The 25,706-nt window shown below is 55.2% G+C and overlaps 3 protein-coding genes across 5 annotated transcripts; 1 reads left to right on the top strand and 2 right to left on the bottom strand.

The window, feature by feature from the left end:
* Positions 1-1,350: 1,350 nt before the first annotated feature.
* On the bottom strand, positions 1,351-9,238 carry ZNF428 (zinc finger protein 428). 3 transcript variants are annotated; one of them, XM_060288584.1, is made up of 4 exons: positions 8,645-8,941; positions 7,239-7,254; positions 5,968-6,172; positions 1,351-1,910 (listed from the first exon to the last, which is right to left on the bottom strand). In XM_060288584.1, the coding sequence occupies exons 3-4, from the start codon at positions 6,041-6,043 to the stop codon at positions 1,387-1,389; spliced, it is 600 nt and encodes a 199-aa protein (XP_060144567.1). In that variant the 5' UTR covers positions 6,044-6,172; positions 7,239-7,254; positions 8,645-8,941; the 3' UTR covers positions 1,351-1,386. The 3 variants fall into 3 exon arrangements, with proteins under 3 accessions (XP_060144567.1, XP_060144566.1, XP_030729914.1); XM_060288583.1 differs by lacking the exons at positions 7,239-7,254; positions 8,645-8,941 and adding an exon at positions 9,007-9,238; XM_030874054.2 differs by lacking the exon at positions 7,239-7,254.
* SRRM5 (serine/arginine repetitive matrix 5) lies at positions 4,135-5,879 on the top strand (the record flags this gene model as incomplete). The annotated part of the gene is made up of 2 exons (XM_060289446.1): positions 4,135-5,249; positions 5,282-5,879. Coding segments are annotated over exons 1-2 (1,713 nt in total), but the record flags the coding sequence as incomplete, so codon positions are not given.
* A 2,101-nt stretch (positions 9,239-11,339) lies between the features above and the next one.
* On the bottom strand, positions 11,340-25,151 carry CADM4 (cell adhesion molecule 4). Its single transcript, XM_030874040.2, has 9 exons — positions 25,031-25,151; positions 15,999-16,145; positions 15,539-15,691; positions 15,135-15,269; positions 14,556-14,720; positions 14,339-14,429; positions 13,767-13,939; positions 12,885-13,013; positions 11,340-12,379 (listed from the first exon to the last, which is right to left on the bottom strand). The coding sequence occupies exons 1-9, from the start codon at positions 25,092-25,094 to the stop codon at positions 12,270-12,272; spliced, it is 1,167 nt and encodes a 388-aa protein (XP_030729900.1). The 5' UTR covers positions 25,095-25,151; the 3' UTR covers positions 11,340-12,269.
* Positions 25,152-25,706: the final 555 nt, after the last annotated feature.

The raw sequence follows: 25,706 nt of genomic DNA, 5'->3' as shown, positions 1-25,706 counted from the left end.
GGGCAGGCTCCTGCCCCACCCCCCCTCGCCTAGATCGCTCTTCCCACCCGTGTGCCAGGCTCCCTCCCTCCCTTTCTCAGGTCTCTGCTTAGGTCTCTGTCACCTCCTCAGGGAGGACTACACTATTTAAAACTGCACCCTCTTCCAGAACTGGTCCCCCTTCTCTGCTCTATTTTTCTCCACAGCACTTACATCCAGCATATGTCACATCCTTCTTGCTTACTTTTTGTTTACTATCTGTCCCCACCGGTGGCCCCCTCCCACCTCCACGTAAGCTCCACGAGGACAAGGATTTTATTTTATTCACTGGTGTGTTCCCAATGCTTAGCACACAGCAAGTATTCAAAAGATATTTGTGAAGTGAATTAATGGATCACAGTCCCTACCTCGCAGTTATTCTAAGGACCCGATGATCTCATGTAAATAAAATGCAGCACTCTGTAAGTGCTGGGAAAATGGCAGCTGTAATTATAATTAAAGTTCTATTTTTGTAAGTTCCTAGATGCACAACTTCTCTAAGTCAATATACATAAAGCTCTTGGACTGGCACTTGGCACCCAGGAAGCACTCAGGAAGCGGAGCTGTGATTATAATTAAAGTCCTCTTTGTGAAGGTTCTTGGATGAAGTGGCAGAGAGCACGGGCTGTCTTCCACAAACCATTTTCTGGGCACTTGCTTAGACCGCCTTTCCCAGACTCCCTTGCAGCAGGCTGTGGCCATGTGACTAATCTCTCAGCAAAGGGACGTAAGTGGAAGCACTATGTGCCCCCTCCAGGCTGGGGCTTCTAAGAGAACATGTGTACCTGTCCAGGCTCTCTTTCCCTGTCCTCTGGCAGAACCCAGGCCATGGACACCCAGCCATGACCATGTGAATGCCAAAAGGCTTACAGGATGGCCTGGGTCTCCAAATCACCATATGGAGGTTACCTGCCAACCTGAAACACCCATCCTGGACTATGACGTGAGCAAAAAATTCTGTTGTGTGTGAGCCTGTGCATCACGGGGTCCATGATGAAATAATGGGAACCACACTGAACATATGCACTTAGTAAACGTTAATTATCTCAGCAACAACGATCCTTAGCTCTCCCCAAGGAGCCCAGGGATGGTGAGGTAAACGCCCAGGCGCATGCCTTATACACTCGAGCTTACACACACACACACACACACACACACACACACACACACACACAGACCTCAAATGCACACTCGGCCGACACACAGAATTTGGCTTTTATTCTGGCTTTCACACAACTACTGCTAAGACGACACAGATCAGTGGGACCCCATCCCCGTGACCACCGCGACCACCCCGATGTCCTCAGCCCCCTCCTCCCACCCCACCCGCCCCACCCCTCTGCCAAGCTCCCTAGGTCTGGGCGCTCCCTACACCTCACCCCGGGCATGCAGCATGAAGTGCCCGTGCAGCTCCCCGAGGTTGTCAAAGGAATCCTCGCACTCGGTACAGTGGTAGGCGCCGCCCTCCTCCTCCTCCTCCTCCTCCCCCTCCTCCCCCTCCCCCTCCTCCCCCCTCCCAGCTGGTCGGCCCTCCCCAGCCCGAGGCGGCTCCTCCTCTTCCTCCCCGAGGGCCCTGCTTTCAGGAGCTGGCGCTTCCTGGGGGGCTGTAGCGGGGCAGCAGAGCCGGCAAGGTGGGGTGCCCGGTGGGGCCTCCCCAAGGGCGGAGCGGCCACAGAGCTGGCAGGGCTGGGCTGGGGGGCCCGGGAGCTGGGCTGCACGGGGGGCCCGACGGGATGGGCCCCCCCGGCCCCCCCCCAGGCGCTGCTTCACCTTGTAGCCAGGGTCATATTCGGGGTCATCAGTGGTCTCCTCTTCCTCCTCCTCCTCATCTTCTTCCTCTTCGGAGTCCGGCTCTGAGAGAGTATATTCGGAGTCAGAGGAATGCTCCGGGCCTAAAGGGGGCGGAAGAGGAAAGACGGCGGCATCAGGGGACAGAGCGCTGTGCCCGGCTGTCCCCTCCCTGAGCCCCGTTCAGACTCGCCACAGTATGGAGAGGGCAGCCCGGGCCCGACCCTGCGCTCCCCACAGATGGATCCCCATCGTGCAGAACAGGCAGCATCTGTGTGTCAAGCAAATGAACGTCTTGCAAGAACTGCATCTTAGGGGTTTAAAGAGAACAAAGGAGGAGATGTAGGAGTAATAAAAGCAACAATGACAGTGTCCACTACTGTTTTAAGAACCTTGTTTTTTATATATTAACTCAACTAATCCTTACAACAACCCTGAGGGAGGTACTATTATCCCTAAGTGACAACTGGGGAAACTGAGGCACAGAGAGGTTAGGTGACTCACTGGCCTCCAGTCACACAGTTAAACGGGGAAAAAGCTAAATGTGGGTGATGGCCTACACTGGATCATTTTAGGGAGACAAACACGTGAACAGGTACTTCAGCAAATTAAAACACATACACATACCCATACTCTGATATATGTGGTTTTTTATATATATATAAATATATATATATATATAAAAATATCTAGTTAAGTGAGTTAAAATATTTATTTGTAAATATAGATATATTACTGTGATTTCATGGGTATGAAGGACATGCCTAGGACAAGTTTAGGTTTAAAAAAAAATGGAAAGTCACTGTACAGGAAGGGTGACACCAACAACTGTTATGGGGGGTGTGGAGAGGGAAGCCCCCACTACGGCGGCAGCAAAATACCGGCTTCTACAGACGTGGTGGCAGAAGCCTGCCCAAAGCATCTCCTAGGACTGTGACAGCCTAGCCCTGTACCCACTGGCCCCCCTTCCTCAGTTTCCCCCGGCAGCGTACAGGGACCCCGTTACCACTGAGCCAGCCCCACTGCCTCCTCACGTCCCTCAACTCCCCGGGCCAGCACCCAACTCAGGGCCTTTGCCACCCTTTCTGCAGAGGGACTAAGGCTTGATCCCTCCCCTCTGTCACATCTCTGCTCAAGTGTCACTTCGGTGAAACCCTGGTCAGTCCGTCTAGCCAGCAGTCCCTCCCTAGCACTCTCTACGCCCCTAACTCTGCTTTATTTTTCTCCTCAAGGTATTGTATGTAACACCTGCTTATACGTTTACTGCCTGTCCCTGAAAGCAGGGACTTCGTCTGGCTCATGACTGCGTCCCTAGCATCTAGAACACTTTCTTTGTGCCTGGCATTCAATTTGACAGGCTTTTCTGCGGCTTTCACACATGCCATTCCCTCTGCTGGGAATGTCTCCCGTTATCCTTTAAGGACCCAGAAGGAGGCTTTCCTCCCTGGTGAGAGCATCCCAGATCTCCTAATCCCAGGCAGCCGGTCACTTGCTCTTGCCCCCTGGCTGTCCTAGCCCCGAGCCTGCAAGGCTGTGGTCACCTGTGTTCCAGTCCTTTCCCCACCAGCCCAGCAGGCAGGCCTGGTCTGACTCAGCGCTGGGTCCCCGGCATCACCCAGCTCAGAGAACAGGTTATGTTTGCTGAGGGTCCGTCCTTCCCTGCAGCTCTCTCTGTCTCTTACGTGTTCCTGCCTCTGTCCTGCTGTCTGTCTGCCATTTAACAAATGTTTCCCGAGGCCTTGGCGTGGGCTGGTCCCTCTGCCTGGAACGCTGTTCCCCACTCTATCTGCCTGGCGATCTCCTACTCATCCTTCAGGGCCCGGCACAGGCTCTGTCCTCCATGAAGTCACCACCCCCGATGACTTCAGGCAGAAGATCTCTCCCCTGTTCCCTCCACCCTGGCTCCATCTCCCCTGTCACTGTTCTAAAGGCTGTAGCCATCTGGGCCCCAGAATGTCTCCTCCTTCAGGCTAGAAACCCCTCAGGGGCAGCTCTGACTCATCTGGGGTCTCCAACGGGATGTGTGGATTGAATGAACAAGGGTGGCCCTGCTCTCCCTCCTCCAGGCCTTCGCGTCTGCTCTTCTCCCACCTGGAGCGACCCTCTCCTTCTCGACTAGCAAACTCCTGCTCCTCTTTAAGGTGCCAGCTCCACGTCACCTCCTCTGTGAGGTCCTCCCTGACTGCCCAGGCGGTCAGTGCCTCTCTCGTCTGGGGTCGCCCTGCCCCCTAACACACCCTGACAGCCTGGACGGTGACGGTCTGGGTCTGGGTCTGGAGACTCCTGGAAGGCAGGACCTGGGTCTGACCCATCTCTGTGTCCCTAGCAATGCTGAGCATAAGGCAGCCTGGGGAGGCATTTGCTGAATGGCTGCAAACCACAGACGAAGCACCTCCAGCTTTGAGCTGGGGCTCCACCCCTCTTTCTCCTCCCATCTCTGACTTCACACCACCTGCCCTCCGGAGTCTTCACTGCCCACTGCGACTTCATGAAGTTGGCCTGGGAAAGGCAATCAGGTGGTCACCCACGGCTACCAGGCCTTTTGTGTCCACCGTGACTTCCTGGACCATAGGCCATTTTGCAGCCACCCTGCCTCCTCCACCTGCGAGAGCCCGGAAGCCCAGCATGTCTCCGGCGTCCGTGGGACCCTTGATGCCCACAGCGTCTCCCAATCCTCCTGCCTCCTTGAAGACCACCAAATCGGCCATGCCCAACAGCCCCTCTGTGTCCACCAAACCTGTGACCGCCCCTAACTCGGTCACGAGCCCAAGCATGTCCGAATCTCCCAAATGGGCAAGTACAAAGGCAGCCCCTTCTAACCAGCCCAGCAACAAGTCCCGAGCCCACGGCACGGCCCGAACGCCTAGCAAAGCCAGCACTGACTCCAGGACCAGCAAAGCCAGCAAGGCCAGCAGGGTAAGACGCCCCCGGCGCAGAGGCACCCACGGCCGAGGCAGAACTCCCGGCAGAAGCGGAAGCCGCAGCTCCAAGAGGTCAGCCAACAGGGCCAGCACTCCCAGCAGGAGAAGAACTAATGGTGCCAGACCAGGTGTGCCCAGCAGGGTGAGAACTCCTACTTCCCAGCGAAAACAGAGTTGGGGGAAGAGTTACAGCCAGCTGAGAACCGACAACCGGGAAAGGAGTGACAGCCAGCCTAGAAATGTGAGCAGAAAGAGGAGCTGCAGCCCCCCAGGAGCCTTGGATGTGGGGAAGAGCTCCAGCCTGGCTGGAACCCCCAGTAGGGCAAAGAGTTATCGCCCCGCTAGAACTCCCTTCGAGGAGAAAGGTCACTGCCCGTCTCCAGCATCATCGAGGAGGGTGAAGGGTTATAGTCAGAAGATCACCCCCAGCAGGGGATGGAGTTACAGCCCTACTGAAGTGTTCAGCAGGGTCGAGAGTTACAACCAAGGTAGTGCACCCAGCAGGCCCCAAAGTCACAGCCAGTCTAGCACCCCAGCCAGCCCCGAAGTCGCAGCTGGTCTAGAATGCCTAGAAGGGCAAGAAGTCGCGGTAGGGAGAGGGCCCACGGCAGGGTGAGAGGTCACAGCTGGAAGAGAAATCATAGCAGGGCAAGAAGTCGTACCCGGAAGGGAACTCCCAGTCAGATGGGAAGACACAGCCACTCTAGAATCTGCAGCAAGGGGAAAACTTATAACCAATTTAGAACCCCCAAAAGGGAAAGACGTTACAGCCAGTCTAGAAGCCCCAGCAGGGAGAGAAGTCACAGACGATCTAGAACCCACAGCAAGGAGAGAGGTTGCAGATGGTCTAGAAGCCCCAGCAAGGAGAGAGTCCACAGCCGATCTAGAACCCCCAGTAAGGAGAGCGGTCGCAGCCACTCCAGAACCCTCAGCACGGAGAGAGATTACAGCCGAACTAGAATCTCCAGCAAGGAAAGAGATCACAGCCGATTCAGAACCTCCAGCAAGGAAAGAGATCACAGCCAATCTAGAACCCTCAGAAAAGAGAAAGATCCCAGCCAATCTAGAACCCCCAGAAGTCTCAGCAGGAAGGGATCCCCTAGCAGGGCACAGAGTCCTAATCAGAACAGAAAACCTAGCGAGATAAGGAGCCACTCCCCATCAAGATTTCTCAGCGGAGCCCCAATCCCAAACCAGGAAGATCGTCAAGCCAACACCACCACCTCGAAGGCCATCTCACCTGGAGAGAGGTCCTCATCGTCTTCCTCCAGGCTGGCGTAGCCCCCAGTCTCGGCTGGCTCACGGGTTTCTGTCATGGCCAGGGGAGGGGACAGGAGACAGGAGCAGAGCAGCAGCTGGGCAGTGTCCCTCCCTGGCCAGCTTTCCACAGCCACACGTCGGCCACGAGTCCTCTGATGCAGGATGTCAGCAGGTAGAGAGGGATGCTGGACAGGGGAAGGAAAGGCCTGTGATGACTCAATAAACTTTTACGTAGCATCTGCCTCCCCGGGACTCAGTGTGCTCAGACCCCAACCCTGTCCTTGACTGCCTGAAGGGCCTTGACTGCCTACAGAGCCTTCACTGCAGGCTCTGCCCCGCCGCAGGCCTTAATTTCCCCATCTGGTTCTCATTCAATGGGGTGGGGAAGGGTGATATTCCAAATATTTGACAGCGAGCACCAACATGGGCACCAGTCAGAACTGAGAGGGGAACGTGGGCCTATGCCAGGCATGAACCCTTTGCTTGCTAGGCTGTGGGAAAGCCTGGGGCGGGGGGAAGAGTCCAAAATGGCAGCTGGGGGTGGGGATTACTTGGAAGAGTGGTGATATACCAACCAGTCTAGAAGTAGTTCTATATTTTAAAAACTAGTACGGTTGCACTGATTTGTGAATGTGAGCCCTCTTTTTTTTCTTTTAATTTAGTTTTTATTTATTTTTGGCTGCATTGGGTCTTTGTTGCTGCACACAGGCTTTCTCTAACTGCGGCGAGCGGGGGCTACTCTTCATTGTGGTGCGCGGGCTTCTCATTGTGGTGGCTTCTCCTGTTGCGGAGCACAGGCTCTAGGCGTGCGGGCTCAGTAGTTGTGACTCGCAGGCTCTAGAGCGCAGTAGTTGTGACACATGGGCTTAGTCGCTCCACAGCATGTGGGATCTTCCTGGACCAGGGCTCGAACCCGTGTCCCCTGCGTTGGCAGGCGGATTCTTAACCACTGCGCCACCAGGGAAGCCCCTGCCCTAATTCTTCATCAATTTACACCTTGGCAAGATGATGCCTAGGTTTGAATCCTAAATCTGCCACATTCTAGCTGCGTAGCTTCAAACAAAGGACCTTTCTTCTCTAGCCTGTTTCCTTCTAGGTACAAAAAGGGCTTCTAGGGCTTAACTTACATACTTGTAACCACATTGAGACATTATTATCTCCTTTGCACAGATGAGGAAATTGAGGCACAAAGAGAATTATCATACCAACTGGTAGGTGGGTGAACTAGGATTTGAAGCCATGTCATCCTACCTCTCATAAAATGATCCTTCAGCGGAAAAGATTTTTTGAAGATTCAGTAGGCTCGTTGATATAAATTGGTGGTATGTGGCAGGTACTCCATTAGCAGTGGCTATTACTACCCGCAACCCCAACCCTCTATAAACCCCCACCATTCCAGACTTCTCACCTCTCCCTGTGCACAACAGGACTTTTCACATCTGTGGGTCTTAGTAAATCCTACAACTGCTGTCTAGAATGTGCTCCTTCCCCCATGTCTGCCTGGAGAACTCTTACTCTCTCTCCAAAGCCCACCTCAAACACAAGAACCTCTATACTTCTCCTCAGCCAAACACCACCTCTGCCTCTTCCAAGAAGCCTTCTCTGACTCTCTCCTTTCTCTCCCTCTTCATCAATACTCCCTACACACACACACAGACACACACACACACACAGCACTTCTTTTTCTCCCACTGTGCTCCCTGAGAGTAGAGAGCCAGGCAGAGCAAGTTATGAAGGGGCTGGCAGCCTCAGCTGCACTTCTTATGCCTGTGCTGGGCACTGGCTAATATGGTGGAAAACGCATGATTCCCTTCAAACTCTAGGTGTCGAGTTTAATGCCGGGGACTAAAGAGAAAAAGATTAGGATTGAAGCCTGGAGGAGGCTGGGGCACGGGAAAGCTGGCATCAATGGCAGGTGAGCTTTCTAAAGACACTTGGATTGGGCTTTAAGGACAGAGAGGATTCATAACCGGCAGAGGAGAGTTCTCATAATACCCTATTGCCTATAGGGCTCCATTTAAGTTGGGAACTCTACTTTATGCCAGGATAGGTTGCCAGATTTAGTAAATAAAAGTATACAATACCCAGTTAAATTTGAATTCCAGATCGAGTCTTTTAGAAATGTACACCTCAAATACTGCATGGAACATGGGTATATTAAATAGTTCTTTGTTGTTAACCTGAAATTCAAATTTAGCTGGGCGTTCTATATTGTAACTGGCAACCATACACCAGGGACAATCAGAACTTCCTATGGGATTAGCAGGAGACATTGCTCACCAGTGCAGCCTACCCTTCCCCAAGCCCACATCACACAAAGCCCCTTCCAGAGTATTCCAGATGTCAGGAATGGAGGTAGTCCTTGGTGCCCAAGTCCCATACCTACAGTGAACATGGCGGCCAGACAGGCTTCTACGATCTGAGAGGGGCATAAATGAGGTTCTCTCACTACCATAACGCAAACCGTGCCGGAGACCCCACAGTGTCATGAGCCTACAGCAACCAACTCCCAAGATGCCATGCGCGAACATAATAGGCACCCATTCCCACAACGCTAGGGAGAGGAGGCAAGAACAAAACCTTAGACAGGACCATAAGGCCCAGTCCCCCCTGCTGCTGCAGTTTTCCCCAGGATGCCTCGGGCCTATAATGACCACCTTCCAAGGCGCTCTTCGTCGAAGCACTCCAAGCTTCCAGGATGCTCAGCGGAAGGTGTATGACAAAAGGCACGGTTCCCCACAAGAAGCTAGGATAATCCCAGAATTCAGCAGGCTCATAACGACTAGCTGACAGACTCCCACAATGCTTTAGGGCACGGCGTCCCATTTTCCCAGGATGCCCCAGGACGGCACGGAGATGAGTTGGGGGAGAAAAGGGAGCCTGGATTTCGCGCTCAAGCCGTCACGGCCCAAGACTGCTGCCGGCTCCTCCGTGACGGGAGCCGTCACTCCCATCATGCAGCGGTGCCGTAGTGCCCGCTTCCCAGCATGCCCCGCGCACCTCCATCCCGGACACTCACCGGCGCTGGCGGCCCCAGCTGCGGCTCGGCGGCAGCGGCTGCACGCCCCGGCTTTGCGCCTGCGCTGCAAGTGGGGTAGGAGGGAGTGCGAGGGGCGTGAAGAGCCTAGGGCGCTTGCGCGGCGAGATAGACCATTCCTGTAGCATAGTGGGAAGAGGGGCTGAGTCGGGCCATCGACAAGGCTCGCGCAGGGGGTTCCGGGCCTTGCCCCTCGCTGTCCGGATTTACTTGGTACAGTCCGCAGCCGGACTGAACGAGAGACTGCAAGGCTTGCGCGTGCGTGATCGATCGTGAACGCGCCTTACAGAGAATGGGATGCGCTGGGGGTGGGGTGGGGTGGGGGTACCAGCTCTGCCTGGATCCTGGACCTGAGGCCTGGTCATTTGCATAACCTTAGCGCGGGACAATGGGAGGCCTCGGGCGATGGAAGAGCTGATTTGCATATTCCCCGGAGGGGCCATACTCCGGAGCGCATTGATTAGCATATGAGGGGCTTTGCGGGGGGGATGGAAAACGCCGGGCAATAGCGCATGCGCACAGGGACTGCGGACTAGCGCGAAGCGGGCATCCTCAGTTCAGTCGGAATCAGTTTGCATCCGGAGAGGGGGCACAACGAACAAGAACCTTACCAACCCTCGCAACCCCCTCCCCATAACCAGGATAAATATTTATTTCTCTCTTGTGTGTCAGGCCCTGTGCTAGAGGGCACTATGGTTTCCGTAGTGAACATACCCGGCCTCTATCCTGCTGGCCCCCCAGTCAAAGGAAGGAGATTCACACATAATCAGAACCACAACCCGGAGTGGTCAGACTTGGGGATGAATAAAGCAGAGGAAGCTGTGGGAGCCACAGGAGGCGCCTGCCCCAGGGAGTCTTTCTGGCAGAGGGAACAGCAAGGGCAAAGGCCTAGGGGCAAAAAAAAATTGCCTGGTTGGAGGAAGTGAAAGCAGTTTAGTGTACCTGGAACAGAGTCAGAGAGGGGAAAGTCTCCTACAAGCGTCGTTAGGAGCTCAGACTTTACGATGAAGGTATAGGAAGCTATTGCAGAATTCCAGGCTTCCTGGACGTGACTCACATTCCAGTTTAAGATTCTCCAATGAGCTCCCGTTACATTTAGAAAAAAATCCAAACCCTTTATCATGGCCCAGGAGCTATACACATGGTCTAACCCTGCTCATCTCTGACTTCAACCCCCATCCCCATCCAATCCTATCTACTTCCACTTCCCCTCTAACACCCCAATCTCTTTACCATCTCAGGTCTTTGCCCTTGCCGTTCCCTTTGCCTGAAAATGCTTTTCCCTCTGATCTTTGAGTAGCTGCTCTTGTGCTCATCATTCATATCTTGGCACAGATGTCAATGTGACAGGCTTCCTCTGATCTTTTTAAGATAGCACCTCCAGATTGGCTTTAGAGAAGTGAAAGGGTTATGGGATAAAGCAGGATTGGCTATGAGGTGATGGTTGTTGAAGCTGGGGTGACAGAAGCATGGGGCTTCATTGTCCTGTTCTGTCTACTTCTGTATGTTTGATGTTTTCCATAATAACAAGTTAAAAGAAAACAATACCCACATCCCCTTACTCTGTATTTTATATTAATAGTACTTATGGCAATCTGAAGTTAAGTTTTTGTTTTGTTTTGTTTTTTCCGTCCTTGCTGTAGTCTGGTTTCCTCATGAAAGCTTTGTGAAGCTAAGACTGGAGTCAACCTTTTTCACTTTGGGTCCTCAGTGCCTAGAACAGGATCAAGTTTGCGCTTAGTGCTAAGCTGTCTGGAACCCCTAACGTTTGCCTGTTTTATTCACCATGGCATCTCCAGCCCTTTGAGCAGTGACTGGCACTCAAGTAAGGTCAATATATTTTTGACTCAAAAATTAGAATCACTTGTCTAAAATTTAGATGAATGAATGAGGGGCCTGGAATGCCAGGCTAAGGGGCTTTGACTTGATCTAGAGATGAAGGGGAGCTAGGGAAAGATTTTTGGGCAGGGCAGGGACAGGTTTTGACAGGGCAAGGTGTAATTGAAAGCTCCTCTGGAGATTGATGTTAGGGGTGGGGGTAAGCCAGGGGAAGGATCCAGGCTATTGGGTGGGGATGGGGTAGCTCACTGGCTACTGAAGAGACAAGACTTGGTGACTTTTGGCTGAAAGACTAACCAGGAAAAAAACAGGTTTCTTGGAAGGGTGGAGGTGCCCTTGGAGAAGTAAGGACCCTCTACTGGCCTACACTGTCCACCAGCAACCATCACCCTCCCTCCCTCCTCCCTCAGTTCAGCACCCCTCCCAACATGGTACAGCTCTGGGCAGAGGGACAGACACACAGCCACCCCAAACACTTGTTCTCTCCTCAGTTTAATGGTGGTTAGTGGGATTGCCAAACCCCCTCCCCGTTCCCCTCCCTGCCCCGTACAAAATGTGTGTTTTTTTTTTTTTAAACAAGAAAAAGGGGGCAAAAGCCAGGAATGGGGGGAGGGGGGCGCAATCTGATATTTTCATACAGATTTTTGATTTTTTTTAATATATTATATATAAAACCATAGAGAGCAACGCACCCTCCCCCCAGACTCCTTTCTCCCTCCCCAGGGGGCCTGGAGGAGAGATGGGGAAGGCCCCCCAAGGAGTGGGTGGACAGAGAGACAAATATGGAAGGGACAGATGTGGGGGAAGGAGGTAGAGGGAAGGAGAGCCCAGGAGCCTGGGGAAGGGGAGATTGGAGAAAAGTTGGGGCTGTCTCCCTCATCGCCCCCATCAAAGTTATGACACAAAGACACAGAATCCCTGTTTCCACACCCTCCCCCCACCCTTACCCCCACCGTGCAAACATGGCTTTGCAAAGAGGTGCCCAGAGCTCTGTGGAACTCCTCCAATGGCTGGCATGGGGTCTGGGACCCCCAAAGATATCTCTGTTCCCCTTCCCTGCCCACCCCACCCTTCCCAGAATCTGACCCCTCCCCACAAGACCTGGTTCTGCAGCCTAGGGGCCTTGGCCTTCCCCCAGTTATCTTCCCCCAACCCAATCCCTACCGCCCTCCCTGGACTTGGGGGTCTGGACCTTTGGCCCTTGCCCCCCTGGGGGACCCAGACCTCTGGGCCCTTGCTTCTGGCCCTTGCAGAGACCCAGGCATCCGACACCCCCATCCCTGCCCAAACGTCTGAGGTGTTAGTGGTGGGGGGAGAAGCCCACCATCCCAGACTCCGGTAAATGTCTTTGCAGCTGGCAGTGGGGTGGACCCCAGCCCAGGCCCATGCCTGGGGTGGAGGTGGGGTCAGATAAAGAATTCTTCTTTCCTCTTGTGTCCATCGCTGCCATTGAGAAAGGCTTCTCTTGCTTCTCCCTGCTCATCCAGGCCACTGGCCTCGTGGGTCAGATAGGAGCCTGAGGGGTGACAGACCCCGGGGCAGAGGCAACAGATATGTGTGGACCCAAGAGTCAGACAGGGAGGCCGACAAGACATACCAGACGAAGGAAGAGAGAGACGGAACATACAGGGAGAGGGAATCAAGTCCAGGGAAGAGCAAAACAGGGGCAGAGGAAGAGGTAAAAGCAGAATTAGGAAGACTCCAAAAGTTCACGGAACGATCAACCCTTATCCGTTCTCTTGATAGTATCCCCTTGCTCTGCTCCCAACGAACTCAGCAATTAGGAATTCAAACGCATGGTCTTAATTCAGCTTCAACCCTTTACCTCTTTTAGGGTCCTGGAGCAAAAGACCCGCCCCTTTTCGGGATCTGGGCCTCAGGTTTCAAATCCTGGATCTAGGTTCCTCCCCCTCCCGGCTCTACGCCCGCCCTCTTTCGAATCGGGTTTTAGGCCCCACCCCTTTCCGAACGCCACAACCAACCACACCCCTCGCTGAATTTGAGACCCCGCCCCCACTCACCCTTCTGCCGCACTGAGCACCAGACCATGCCCACCAGCACACAGATGATCAGAAACACCAGTAGCGCCAGAATGCCGCCCACAATGGCGTACGGCACCGACGTCTGAGCCTCTACCACCGCACCAGGGTCTGCCAAAAGGACAGGGGGGCAGGCCCAGGTCATCAGAGGACGGTCCCAGCCCGGGCCAATCGCTGCCAATCTCTTAAACCATTCTGCACGCCACGTCCAACCGTACCCCTTATGTGCCACGCCCCTCAAATCACTGCCACCTGGTGGCCCCTTCCCCTGGTGCCATTCTTAATGCTCCGCTTCCTCAAGGAATGCGTGTAGGTTTGTACAATGCCCGACCCGGCCCCCGAGTCATTTCGCTAATATCTACCTGCCTCCTCCCCCCCGCCCCACCCCACCCCCCAGAGAACAGAAAGAACACATCCCTTTTCTTTTGTCTTCAGGTCCAAGTCCCTCCCCATCTTTTCTGAAACGCTCCAGGTATTTAAAATGCTGAGCTAGGGCCCAACCACTCCAAAATTCCTGCCCCACCGTCATAGGAGCTGAACACATAACACTTACTTTGTGCTAGGGGCCTCCAACCGTTTTATATATTTAGCTCATGTAGTCTTCACAACAACCCTATGAGGTAGGTGCTGTTGTTTATTTCCACTTTACCGATGAGGAAACTAAGGCACGAAGTTACCCGCAACAGGACGCTGCAGAACTGAATCTGAACCCAGACGATCAGTCTGGCCCCAGAACTATAAGAACTCTGTGGGCTTTTGACCCCCTGGAATCATTCTTTGCCCACACAGGACAGTGCGGAGACCCAGGGAGGCCCCGCCCCTACCCTGAGCCCTGCCCCCAGGCCTGCCGCCGCACGTCCTCACCGTAGACCACGAGCACATAGAGCGCCCTCGCGTGGCCGTGCTTGTTCGACGCCTCGCAGGTGTAGGTGCCATTATCCGCGGATACCAGGCCGGGCAGCGTAAGCGTCTCCCCGACTGCCTCGGCCCGCTCTGGCAAAGACTCATTACCGCGGTTCCAGCGGATCTGGTTTGGCCTGGGCGGGGGTATATAATGAGAGTTAGGGACGCAGGTGTCAGCACCCGATTCTGACGTTTCAGGAATCTAGACATGCCGCATCTCCAAATAAGAGGGTCCTTATTAGCCCTTTCCTTCCTAGAAAACCAACAGTCCCGGACCCAGCTTCCACCCATCACCAGGGTCTCAGGAATCCCAGCCTTTCCCCCAGCCCCTTCCACCCTGAGAATCCAGGAGTCCGGGACCCCACGGCCTCCTTCCTCACGATCTAGCTCCAGACCCCTCCTTTCTCAGGACTCAGAAGTCTGGGCCGTAGCCCCCTCTGTTAGCCCAGTCCCCTCTTTCCTGAGACACAGGGTGTCCAGGTTCCCAGCCCTATTCTCCTCAGGACCCTGAAGTCTCGGGCCCCAGAGCTCACCTGGGGTTCCCCGTCACAGCACATGTCAGCACCAGCGTGTCTCCCTCCCTCACCACAGCTTGGGAGGCATGGATCCGGGCCGTGGGGGAGTCTGTGGGCAGAAGTGAGATGAGAGAGTGGTTGTCCGGGTCATCATGCAGACTAGGAACTCCCCCGGGGACAGGCGGTGCGGGGTGGTACACTCCCTCCCCCGGGTGCTGGCCCGCCAGGCACTTACACTGCACATCCAGCACGTACTGCGTCTGTTTGCTGTGTCCGGAGGGCAGCGCCTGGTTCTGCGCCTCGCAGATGACGATACCGCCGTCGTCCTTGCGGTCCACACGAAACCGCACTGTGCTCGCCACGCTCCAGACCTTGCCATTTTCCTGGCTGCTGCTCACTCCTGCCAAGACCCGCCCAGACACTGTCAGGTCGGGGTTATGGCTCCGCCCACCGAAGGAGCACCCCACCCCCAAGCCAGTCCCGAAGCAGGCTATTTGCCAAGCTCCGCCCCTCATCCACAGCCCTCGCCTCTACTTCTCCAAACCACGCCGTCCTCGAAAGAGGCCCACCACCCCACGTGGCTCTTCCCAAAGCTCACCCCTCTTTCACCCCACGCCCTCTCATCTATCAGTTCATTCAATAGCTATATATTGAGTGACTAGTGTCTGCCAAACCTGTGCACTCTTCTTCAGGCCCCGCCCACGTATAAACCAGCCCTTCCCAAGCCATGCCTCCTGGAACCCCGCCTCCTCTTAAGTCCCGCCCTTCGCTGGCACCTCCCCCGCCCACCCGCATCCCTGATCCCAGGTAGTACCTTTCAGCTCCTTTCGGTCCCGGTGCCAGCGCAGGACGGCGGCCGGGCGGGACCGTGGAACAAGGCAGCTGAGCTCCACCTCGCCGCCCTCCACCGCCTGTTCCCGGACCTCCACTACAGGATTCTCCGGGGCCACTGCCGCAGGGAGAAGGGGGCAAGGAGGAGATCAAGGGAGGCACCAAGGTGGGCTCAAAGTAACCAGGCTGCGGGATTCCAGGGACCAAAGGGAACAAGGGTCTCAGGTGGCAGGGGTCAAACACAGAGGCCAGAGGTCAGGAAGGCCGGCCTTATTTACTGGGACCAGATGTCCAGGAGGTTAAAAACAGCCAGGGTCAGGTCTCAGGATAAGGGATAAGCAGAGAAGAAAGGAGAAGGGATGGGTCTGAGGAGGGGGAGGCCGTTACCCAGTACAGTGAGCGTGGCAATCTGGTGGTGGGTATCCTCCGTGTAGAGCTGGCAGAAGTAGCCCCCCTCGTCCTCCAGGCGCGCATCTGAGAGCCGGATCCGTACCCGGCGTGGGGAGAACTCCTCAAGCTGGAAACGCTCATCCTTCAGGGCTAGAGAGTGAACGACAAGAGTGAACTTGGGGAATCCTGACCTCAGAAGTCCCACCCTTTCTCCAGGAGCTTCGAGTTCAGCCCTCTGCCTCTTTTCTCCAACCATACGCATGCGTCTAAGGTGCCCACCTAGTTACTCCCTTGGGTACCCAGAACGTTTCATGCCCTTCCACCCACAGGACCAGGAGTCCAGGCCCCCAGCCCCCTCCTCCCTCAGACCCTGGAGTCCAGAGTCTCAGCTCTGTCCTCTGTCAGGCCCCAGCCCTCTCCTCCTTCAAGACTCAGGATTCCAGACCCCAGCACTCACCACGGGTACCATTGAAGAAGAGGGTCTGCCGGGCGGGGTTCTGAATGACAACTATAGATCCATCATACTGGTGCAGACGGCAGGTTATCTCGGCCACCCCACCCTCAGCCACTGTCACATTCTCTGTCTGTACTTCCTGTCCTGCCCCTGGACCAGCAGACAGAGAGACAGGATAGGAGACTCATTGAGGGGTGCAATTCAGTCTTTGCTCTCTCCCTCTGTTCCTCGCCCATCCAAACCTCCAATCCCTCTCCTTTCCCTCTCATTCAGTTCCCTCCTTTCCCTCTCATTCCCTCCACCCAACACTTCCTGCAGGCTGGAGTCCGGGAGATGGAGAAAACCTGCCCCCTGCTCTAGAGGAGGTGCAGTCAAGATCCAGCGGAATATGTTCTAATGGGGGTAGCACAGGGCACGCCGGGAGCTCAGAGGAAGTGGAGACTAAGACCACCCAGGGAGAGGGGTGATCAGGGAAGGCTCTACAAGAAAGCTCCATTGGATCCACATTTTAAAGAATGCACAGGAGTTCACCAGCTACGGGAAACTGCTATGTGCTCACCAAACCCCGTCTTTCACACCTGAGCACACGTGGTAACTCGTCTGTAGAGACGGCCACGATATTCTTCCCATCCCTGTATGTGCCCTTTGTGAGCTGACTTTGCTGCTCTTCCCATTAATGAAGCACTCTGACCCTGCGGATCTGGGGAGGCCTTGTGACTTGCTTTGAAGTGAATATCACTTTGCTAGAAGTGATATTGTATGAGTTCTGGAGCCTAGGTCTCAAGAGACCTTGCAGCTTCCGTGCATGCCCTCTTGCTGCCCTGACACTGTCAGGTGAACATGCCCGAACCAGCTTCCTTGAGGATGAGAGACCACATGGAGAGAGAAGCCCAGCCGGAAGCCAGCACCAACTGCCAGCCATGTGAGTGAGGCCATCCCAGACCACCCAGCCCCAGTGGCACCACCAGGCGACCGTAGCTACATGAGTGACTCCTGGTGAGACCAAGAGAAGAGATACCCGACTGATACAGTCCAAACTGCTGACCCCCAGAGTCATGAGCAAAAAACATAATTGCTGTTTAAAGACCTATGTTTTGGAGGGTCTCTGAACACCGCTAAAGTTAACTGGTACCACACTCTATTAGGCTACATTTCCTAGGATCCCTTGTGCTTAGGTGGGGCCATGTGACTGATTTCTGGCCGATGGGCTGTAGGCAGAAGAGAGAAACCCCTCTTCCAGCCTGGCTCATCTCACTTGCAATCCTTCATACTGGCTGAATGGAGAGGACTCCCAAAAACCCAGAGGAGGACAGGATCACAAGCTGGAAGGAGCCCAGGGCCCTGACTTCCTGCCCCCTGTGACCTGCCTGCACAGGACTGTAGCATGAGTGAGAAATACACTTTTTTCTTAAGCCATTGAGATTTCAGGGCTGTTGTTATAGCAGTTAACTGACCCTGATTAATCCAACAGAGGGACAAGGTAAGGGGTTAGTAAGGGGGTGTTCCCAGCCAAGGAAACAGCGTAAAGCTCAAAGCTGAGATTAATCATCAACAGCATCATTGTCACCGTCATCTTCAAAACAACAATAACCAAATAGCTTCTGTTTATTAGGCACTTCCTGTTCCAGGCTTTGTGCTAGGGGCATTACCTATATAATTTCCGTTTAATCATCACAATACCTGAACAAGGGAGGCATTATTATCAATCTCCAGTTGTTGTTTTTTTCCCAGTTCCCATTTTATAGATGAGAAGATGGGTCCAGAGAAAATGACTTGGCCAAGGTCACAGCCTGAGAGTGGCAGAGGCAGGGTCTGCCTCCAAATCTTTCTGATTCCGTAACCTGCATCCACATCCACTCCTGGTTCTCTGGGTGAAAAGTGTCCAGCATTGGTGAGGGGTTGTGGGATGTGCTCATGAAGGGCCTCAAATGCCAGGCTAGGAGATTAGCTTTTATCCTGAAGGCCAGTGGAGCAACTGAAGCAGGAAGGAGTCATGATCAGATCTGGTTATTTACCTTTAAATGCTGGACAACTATCGCTTCATGTCTCTTACATACGGTCTCATTCATTCATTTGAGCAGCGGGGAGGTTTTCAGGGGCTGGGTGCCCAGAGATGAGTCACATGAGGTCCCTGTCCTGGAAGGCCTTCAATATTTATGGGGAGGTAGACACAGATCACTGTAAAATCCCATCAGAAGTGTTATGGTCCCTGTAAGAGGGACAGGTAACCTGATTTTGGGGGCTGAGGGGTGGAAAAGATTAATTCTGGGGAGAGGAGGCAGAGACAGCAAGCTTCCTACCCAGCATCCATTCTTCCCTTTCTCTTTAGAAAAAGAACCCTGGTTGTATTTTACGGTTGCCCTATATCCAGCAGAAAGAGAAATTTCCCAGACTCCTTTGCAGCTAAGTGAGGCCATGTGACAAAATTTTGTCCGACTGGGTATCAGGAAAAGTGTCATGTGATAATTTTGAGGACTTTCTAAAGAAAGGGGCTAAGTCCTTTTTCCACCAGGTCACCTTTATGGAATTAGGATGTGATGGAATTCTGGAACCCAGAGCTGGAAGGTGCCTGGGTCTCTGGTGATGATGTGGAGCTGCCATAAAAGGCCTGGATGCCTACTTCTGGCTTCTTTTATCTTTGAATATAATGCTTTGTGAATTTAAGCCACTACTAGGGGTTTATCTAGTCCTTCCCAGAATATCAATTTTAACATGTCCAATCCTTGCCCCAAATATTTTCCTTCCCACGTTTTCTCAGTCTCGGTAAATGTCACAACCTGGTGGCTCAGACCAAAATACCTAGAAGTCATGCAAGTTTTCACCCTTTCCCTCACCTCTAACATCAGCAAGATCTATCCATTCTATTTCCAAAATATATCCCAAACCTGTTCACCTTTGGCTACCTCACCTACCATCACCTAGTCCAAGGACACCATCTGTTACCTGGTCCTTCAAGAGCTATTCATGAGTCTCCCTTCTTCCCCACCTGCCTCCCCTCAGGCAAGTCTCAACACAGCCAGAGTGTTTACAACACTCCGAAGGCTGTCCTTAGAATAAAATCTAGACCCCTTCCCTGGGTCTTCAAGGTGCTTGGTGGTAGCCCTTCTCTGACCACAGTTCTGACCACCTTCCTGCTACTCACTTCACTCTGGGCCCACTGGCCTTGATGTCCCTCAAACATGCTGAGCTTGTTCCCACCTCAGGGCCTTTGCACTGGCTCTTCCATCTGCCAGGAATGTTCTTCCCCCTTGATCATCCCAGGACTGCCTCCTGTTCTCATTCAGGCCTCTGTGCCTCAGATCAGAGACACCTTTGCTCACTCCCTGGGCCTTCCCCTCCAGAACACTTCCTATTTCATCACCACTGTTTTATTTCCTCTATGGAAATTTCACTGAACTTATTTTATTAATTTGCATACTTGTTTGTTGTCTGTTTGTCCCTCATCACTCGAACATACACCCCATGAAGGCAGGGATGTAATCCCCTTGGGTTTACTGCTGCACCCTGGCGCCTGGAAGTGTGCCTGGGGACGCACATGCATGGGGATGTCTCTGGGGAGACTGATGCATGAATCGCACGTGTCAGGCAGGATCTCATTTCATCCTCACAACAACTTTGTGACATCACATTATTCTCATCTTAAACACCTGGGTGGATCCCAGCTGGACCACTTGCCATCTGTGTGACCTGGGACAACTGGCTTAACCTTTCTGAGCCTCAGATGCCCTGTCTGTAAAGTGGGGATGATGCCAATGCCTGATTGACAAGGATTAGCCCAGGACCTGAGGCTCAGGGAGCCCTCTGTGCAAAGCTGCTGTTATCATAACCTCCGGAAACATGCCCATCCACCTGAGAACTGGCCTGCCTGCACATTCTGGTACTTTAAAAAAAAACATCTTGAAGCCTATCCATGGATCCTAGACCTCAGGACTAGCCCAATGCTAGCCCCCATTTTATAGATGTGGAAAACGAGGCTCAGGGGTCCCAGGCAAGTCAGTGGCAGAAACTCAACATCTCTTGGGAGCCCTCAGGACCTCTGGGTCTGCCCCCCTCAAATGTGTCCCCTGCTCTCTGCTTGAGGGTGCACATGGGGTTAGGGTGGGGGGCTTTTGTCTTATTCCCTCCCCCTCCTGAGGAGTCAGTAACCAACAGTGTCTGTGCCTGGAATATTAATGTCCTAGGAGCTTTTGTTTCGGGGTTGGGGGGTGGTGAGGCAGGACTTTCTGGTCAGAGAGGGGCTGAGCTTGGGGACTGGGGCACTGGCCCTTTAAACTGTGTTGACAGCCTGGAGTCGTCATGGGGATGGTGACTGGAAAAGGGACTGGGGGGGGGTTTGGGGAAGAGTGGCTGAACAGGTGACATGTAGAGACCCAGAATCCAGCACTCTTCCCCTTTAGACCTGGAAATCCGGCCCCCGCAGCTGCCTCCTCTCCCAGGATCCAGGAGCCCTGGTTTCTAGTGCCCTCCTCCATCAGGATCAGGAATCGGGGTCCTCGGCATCTTCTTCCCTCGAATCCTGAAGCCCCAAGCCCTCAGCCTTCTCCCTCCTCAAATCCAGGATTCTGGGCCTCCAACCCCCTCCTCCTTCAGGACCCAGGAGTCAGGGGTCCAGACTACACAGCTGGTGGATGTTTCCACGGAGACTAAGCCGAGTGGGGGGAGTACTTCCTGGGTCCTGAGTCAGCGAATACCCAAGGGAGTCTCAAGGTCACAGTTCCGGGAAGGTCACAGCCACCACCTCCATATCCTCTCCCCAGGGGGATCGTGGCATCATGCCTCCTTCCCCCACATCCTCCCCTAGGGAGGTGGTACATCCCTGCGTCCTGACCGAACCCCCCCTCAGCCCCCCATCAATGGCGGAGTCCGAACATCCTCGCACAAAGCATCAATTCTTCCCCAACTCAGCCTTGTGAAGGCGCCTGTATTCGAAGGACCTAGGCATCAGGGTCCCAGCCCCTCCTCCCTCAGAAACGTGGACTGGGACCCCCAGTCCCTTCCTCTCTCAGGACTCAGGAGTCTGTACCCACCCCACCCTCCATCAAGATCTAGGAGTCTGGGACCCCAGCCCCCTTCTTCCTCTGGACACGGGAGTTCAAGCTCCATTCCTCCCTCAGATCCAGGAGTCTAAGACCCCAGGCCCTCCTCCCTCAGACCCAGAGTCCAGACCCCCGGCCCCTCCCCCCTCAGAGTCCAGACCCCGGCCGCTCCCCCCTCAGACCCAGGATCCAGGCCCCCCGGCCCCTCCCCCCTCAGACCCAGGATCCAGGCCCCCGGCCCCTCCCCCCTCAGACCCAGGATCCAGGCCCCCGGCCCCTCCCCCCTCAGACCCAGAGTCCAGACCCCCGGCCCCTCCCCCCTCAGACTCCGGATCCAGGCCCCCCGCCCCTCCCCGCTCAGACCCAGAGTCCAGGCCCCCAGCTCCCTCCTGGGAACTTCTGACTCCAGCTCCACAGTCCTCAACCCCCAGAACACAGCCCGGCTCCGCAGCGCGCTTGTCCTCCTCCTGTCCGCGAAGCAAGCATCAGGTGGGGGCGTAGGGGTGAGTCAGCAGCTCACACACAAAGTTCCCCCTGTGGTCCTCACGTTCCTGGGATACTTAGAGCTCCCTGGATTCCGGGCCTCAAGCCCAGCCAGGGGGTAAGGGAGTCCTCCAGAGGTTCCCCCTGGGTGTGGGGTCAGGGGAAGAATTCCTGCTCCAGGAAGGGGGTGAGCCTGCACTGAGCACCCACTGTCCTCTCCTCCACCCCCAGCGCCCTCTATTTGCCCCCTTCCAGAGGAGCCCGGGCTCTGCAGCCGCCCTCTTGCCCCACCGGGTGCCGGCTGAGGAGCCTTGGTGCCCGGTTCCCAGAGGACCTACGGGCCCGGGGTCTGCACAGGCAGGAACCAGTGGGTGCTTGTGTCCTGGTGCCACAGGCCAATGGGTGCTGGCGAGTCCAACGGTCTCCCGGCACCCCCCGCCCCTCACCCCACGCAGAGAGAGAAAGCTGCCTTTGTGTTCCCCAAGACGGGGACAGGCCAGGCTCACACGACATTAACCCACCCCAGGCCCCAGCCCCGCTGCGTCTAAGGTCTTGGAATCCATCACGGAACCTGACCCCCACTCTGGGGACTCCGGCATTCGGCTCATGGGTGGGTAAGGATCAGTGACAGAAGCCTGTTTTCAGAGTGGCTGGGCAGAGCTTTAGGAGGGAGGGAAGACTGAGTCACTTGGGAGGGAAACACGATTCGGGATCAACAAACGCTCCCTCCACAAAGCCCCCCAACTCTTCATAGCTTCTTTACCTTTTCTTTGGATCTGGAGATCTGTTTCCTCTGCTCCTTTCTATTCCATCCAGTTCCTGGCCTGTGGGTCTCTGTTTCTGCCCGTGGGCATCTTTGGGCAGGCAACCCATCTCTCTCTCACTTCCTCTCGCCCACCCACCCTGGACCCCTTCTTTCTCTTGGCATAAATCTCACCAGCCTCTGCTGGTATTCTTGGTAGATGAGGGAGCCAGGAAAAAGAGAATACAGTTTTGAAAGGGTGTAAATGAACCCCATCTTCCATCCCTACTACTGCTGGCTGGGCAAGGTGAGAGGGGAAGGGGAGTGACTAAAAGGGAAACGTGGGGACCATGGACAACTCCTAAAATCTGGGGGCCAAAGCCATTCAGAGATAACCAAAGAAAAGGAAAGCATGAAGGGTCCTCTGAGATCAGGTACTCCAGCTGCCTACTCCATGCTTTACAGAAGGGGAAGTGAGGTTCAGAGCGGGAAAGGGCAGGGGCTGACCCAGAATTACATCAGGGAGGCCTGGTTCCAGAGTGCTTCCCATGACACCTAGCTCTCTCCCAACTTGTTAAGTCCCACACCATTTTATTTAGAGAAAGTTTATAGAAGGGATTAGTGTACCAGGAAGCAGTGACTTTAAAACCAAACAACGGACAAGCCACAAGAAGTGCTGGAGAAAGGATTTTCGAACTGGGAAGGTGGTCGTCTTAGGCTATACTCTGATTCTGAGAATCCAAATTCCTACGATTCTAAGCCGTCAAGATTCTAGATGTCAGAGGTGTCAAGATTCAGGATCTCCAAGAGGTCAAGGTTTCAGAATTGTGAAGATATCAGGAGGCTAGAATGCTAATGCCAGCAAAGATCTGGAACTTGAAAGGTGTCAAGATTCTAAAGACTTTGGGATTCTGGAAGCCTAAAGATGTCAACGGTTCTAAAATACCCTCAGGTTCTTTGTTTACTGGATTCGTTGGTTCTAGGAGTCTATGAGCCTGGGTTTTAGTGCCTAACAAAGAAAGAAAGAAAGACAAAATTGGATGGAGATGTAGTTAAGGTACCAAAGTGCTCATCTGGGAAATTGTGGCATGTCCGCCACAAAGAAAGGAGGTAATGGTGAAAGTTTTGAAGCGATGGCAGAAGACTATAAAAGAAAGCAAGGTGGAGGGTGACAGGTCCATTCTGCCCCTCACCTTGCCCCGAGGAGAGGAGAGGGAGGCTTTGCCTCAGACTCGAGTGGGGAAGGTGTCACTGCACCCAGCTTGCCAGAAACCCCTTCAGGGGTCCAAGTTGCAGTTCCTTTCCTTTCAGGTCACCGAGTTCAACATCCCCACTTTACAGAAAGGGAAACTGAGGCCCCGAGAGAGGAGGGTGCTTGCCATTGGCTACCCTGGCAAATGGCAAGAGGCAGGATTTAAACCCAGGCAGGCCCCCAGCCCTGTGCCATCTGGTCACAGCTCCCAAATTTTTACAGGACATACGGCCCTCCCACTTCTGCTCAGCCACCTCCCAGTCATCCATTCCCCCCAGGAGTGGCTTCCCGCACCGGGGACAGGGTGACCTGTGGCAGGTACCAGGCACACACAGTGTGAGAGTGTGAGTGTGGGGCTGACATTTCCTGACCTTGTCCTGGATCTCAGGGTCACCCTATCTTGGAGGTCTCCAGCTTTTCACTGTGCGTGATAAGGGTATGTGGAGGGCTCCCTGGAGGTCCTGGAGGGGGCGTCTCTGTAGGTCGTGGCCTGGGTGTGTGAACGGGTGGGGAGGGGCAGCGTTTGGAAGGCATTTGCTGAATCCACGTGTGTGTCCACATGCCAAGGTTCCCCATACACATTTTCCCTCCAGGGCCCTTCAGGATGCCCTCCCTGACTCAATTCCTCTTCAGGGGCACAGAGGGATAGAGAGATGGAGAAACGAAAGATGGCAATGGGGGAGCCCAGGATGGAGGATGTAAGGGTAGAAAGGAGAGGCAAGGGTAGAAAGGAGAGGCAAGGGTAGAAAGGAGAGGCGGAGAGACAGGGAACAGGGAGACAGTGGGACAGAGAGAGGGGAGAGAGTGGGGAATGAGGGAGATAGGTGATAGAGGGGGCTAGAGAAACAGAAATGATAGAAAGAGGACAGAGAGACAAGGGAATGGGACAGATGGGGGACAGAAAACCAGAGGTGACAGTAAGACAGGGACAGAGAAGGAGAATGGGGGCAGAGAGGGAGGGCAAAAATGCAGGGGGACAGAGAAGGGAGTCGAGAGGGTGATGGGGGGCAGGCACAGTGACCCAGTAAAAAGGGACAGAGACCAAGGGACAGATGTAGGGGACAAAGACAGGATAGAGAGCTGGGGGACAGGGAGGCAAGGAGAAAGGGGGACAGACAGAGAGGGACAGCCTTGGAGACTGAGGGACAGAGGACAAGGGTAGGGGGACAAGGAGAGAGACTGAGGGACTCAGAGATAGGCGGACAGAGGGACGCAGAGACCGGACAGAAGGACAGCGGGGCCGGCCCCGAGAAGGCTGGCTTGGGGCTGGACTGGGGGTCTCGGGCCCTTTGTCCCGCCGGGATCAGGGCCTGTGCGGGGTGGGGGGGTGCTGCGGCACGGCGGCCGGGGCCCGCGCCCCCTCCCCCGCTCGCGACTCCCGGCTCGCGGCTCCCGGCCCGCGCTGCGCTTTGTCCCGGGGAGGGGGCCCGGCCCGGCCCCGCGCGCATTGTTCCGCTTCTGCGGCCCCGCGGCCGCCGGGCTGTCACTGCGGCGCGCCCCCCGCCCCGGCCCCTGACCCTACCTGGCCCCGCCGCGGCCGCCCACAGCAGCAGCAGCGGCCACTGGAAGCGCCGGGCCCGGCCCATGGTGGTGCCGCCGCCGCCGCCGCCGCCGCTCGCTCCCGGCCGGCACCTGCACCTCCCGCGCAGCCCGCCCCGCCCCGCCCCCGCGCCCCTCGCCCCGCCCCCTGCCCGCCCGGGGGGCGGGGCGCCGAGGCCGGGGCGGGGCCGGCGCAGGGAGGGGCAGGGAGACGCGGGGAGGCCCCAGACAATGGGGGAGAGGGCGCCGCGAGAGGGTTGGGGGAGCCGGACTGAGGGGAGGCGCCGGAGAGCTGGGGGTCCGCAGGCGGAGGCGTGCAGGAGGCGTGTGCGAGCTCGACTCGTGGCCGGAAAGTGCGGGGGCTGGGTGACGGCAGAGGGGGTGGGTGATGGAGAAGAGGGGAGCGCGTGCAGGGGGTGTGTGAGGGGGAGTGTGTCACGTGAAAGGTGAGGGTGCTGTTGGAAGGGTGCGCCACGGTGCGGGTGTGTGTGGAGGGGAGAGTGTTGAGTGAGGATGTGTGTGAGGCTGAGTGTCCAGGGAGGGGGAGTTCGGTGGGAAAGGTGAGTGTGAGAGGTGTTCAGTGGGCAGGTGGAGGTGCTCCGTGGACAGGTGGGTGGAGGTGAAGGCGGGGGCGTGCACATATTCCAGAGGGGGAGTGT

Source organism: Globicephala melas, chromosome 19 (genome assembly GCF_963455315.2).
Source record: "Globicephala melas chromosome 19, mGloMel1.2, whole genome shotgun sequence".
In the NCBI taxonomy this organism is placed as follows: domain Eukaryota; kingdom Metazoa; phylum Chordata; class Mammalia; order Artiodactyla; family Delphinidae; genus Globicephala; species Globicephala melas.
Note: the sequence above shows the minus strand (reverse complement) of the source record. Positions and strands in the feature narration are given on the sequence as shown.

Excerpts from the sequence above, each read along its gene's own strand:
- ZNF428 (XM_060288583.1), bottom strand. The coding sequence starts at position 6,043 with ATGACAGAAACCCGTGAGCCAGCCGAGACTGGGGGCTACGCCAGCCTG. Across the intron at positions 1,911-5,967 it reads CGATGAGGACCTCTCTCCAG|GCCCGGAGCATTCCTCTGAC; the intron begins GTGAGATGGCCT and ends CGCCCCCTTTAG.
- CADM4 (XM_030874040.2), bottom strand. The coding sequence starts at position 25,094 with ATGGGCCGGGCCCGGCGCTTCCAGTGGCCGCTGCTGCTGCTGTGGGCG. Across the intron at positions 13,014-13,766 it reads CTATGTGCTCGTGGTCTACG|ACCCTGGTGCGGTGGTAGAG; the intron begins GTGAGGACGTGC and ends TCCTTTTGGCAG. Across the intron at positions 12,380-12,884 it reads GTGCTCAGTGCGGCAGAAGG|GCTCCTATCTGACCCACGAG; the intron begins GTGAGTGGGGGC and ends GTCACCCCTCAG.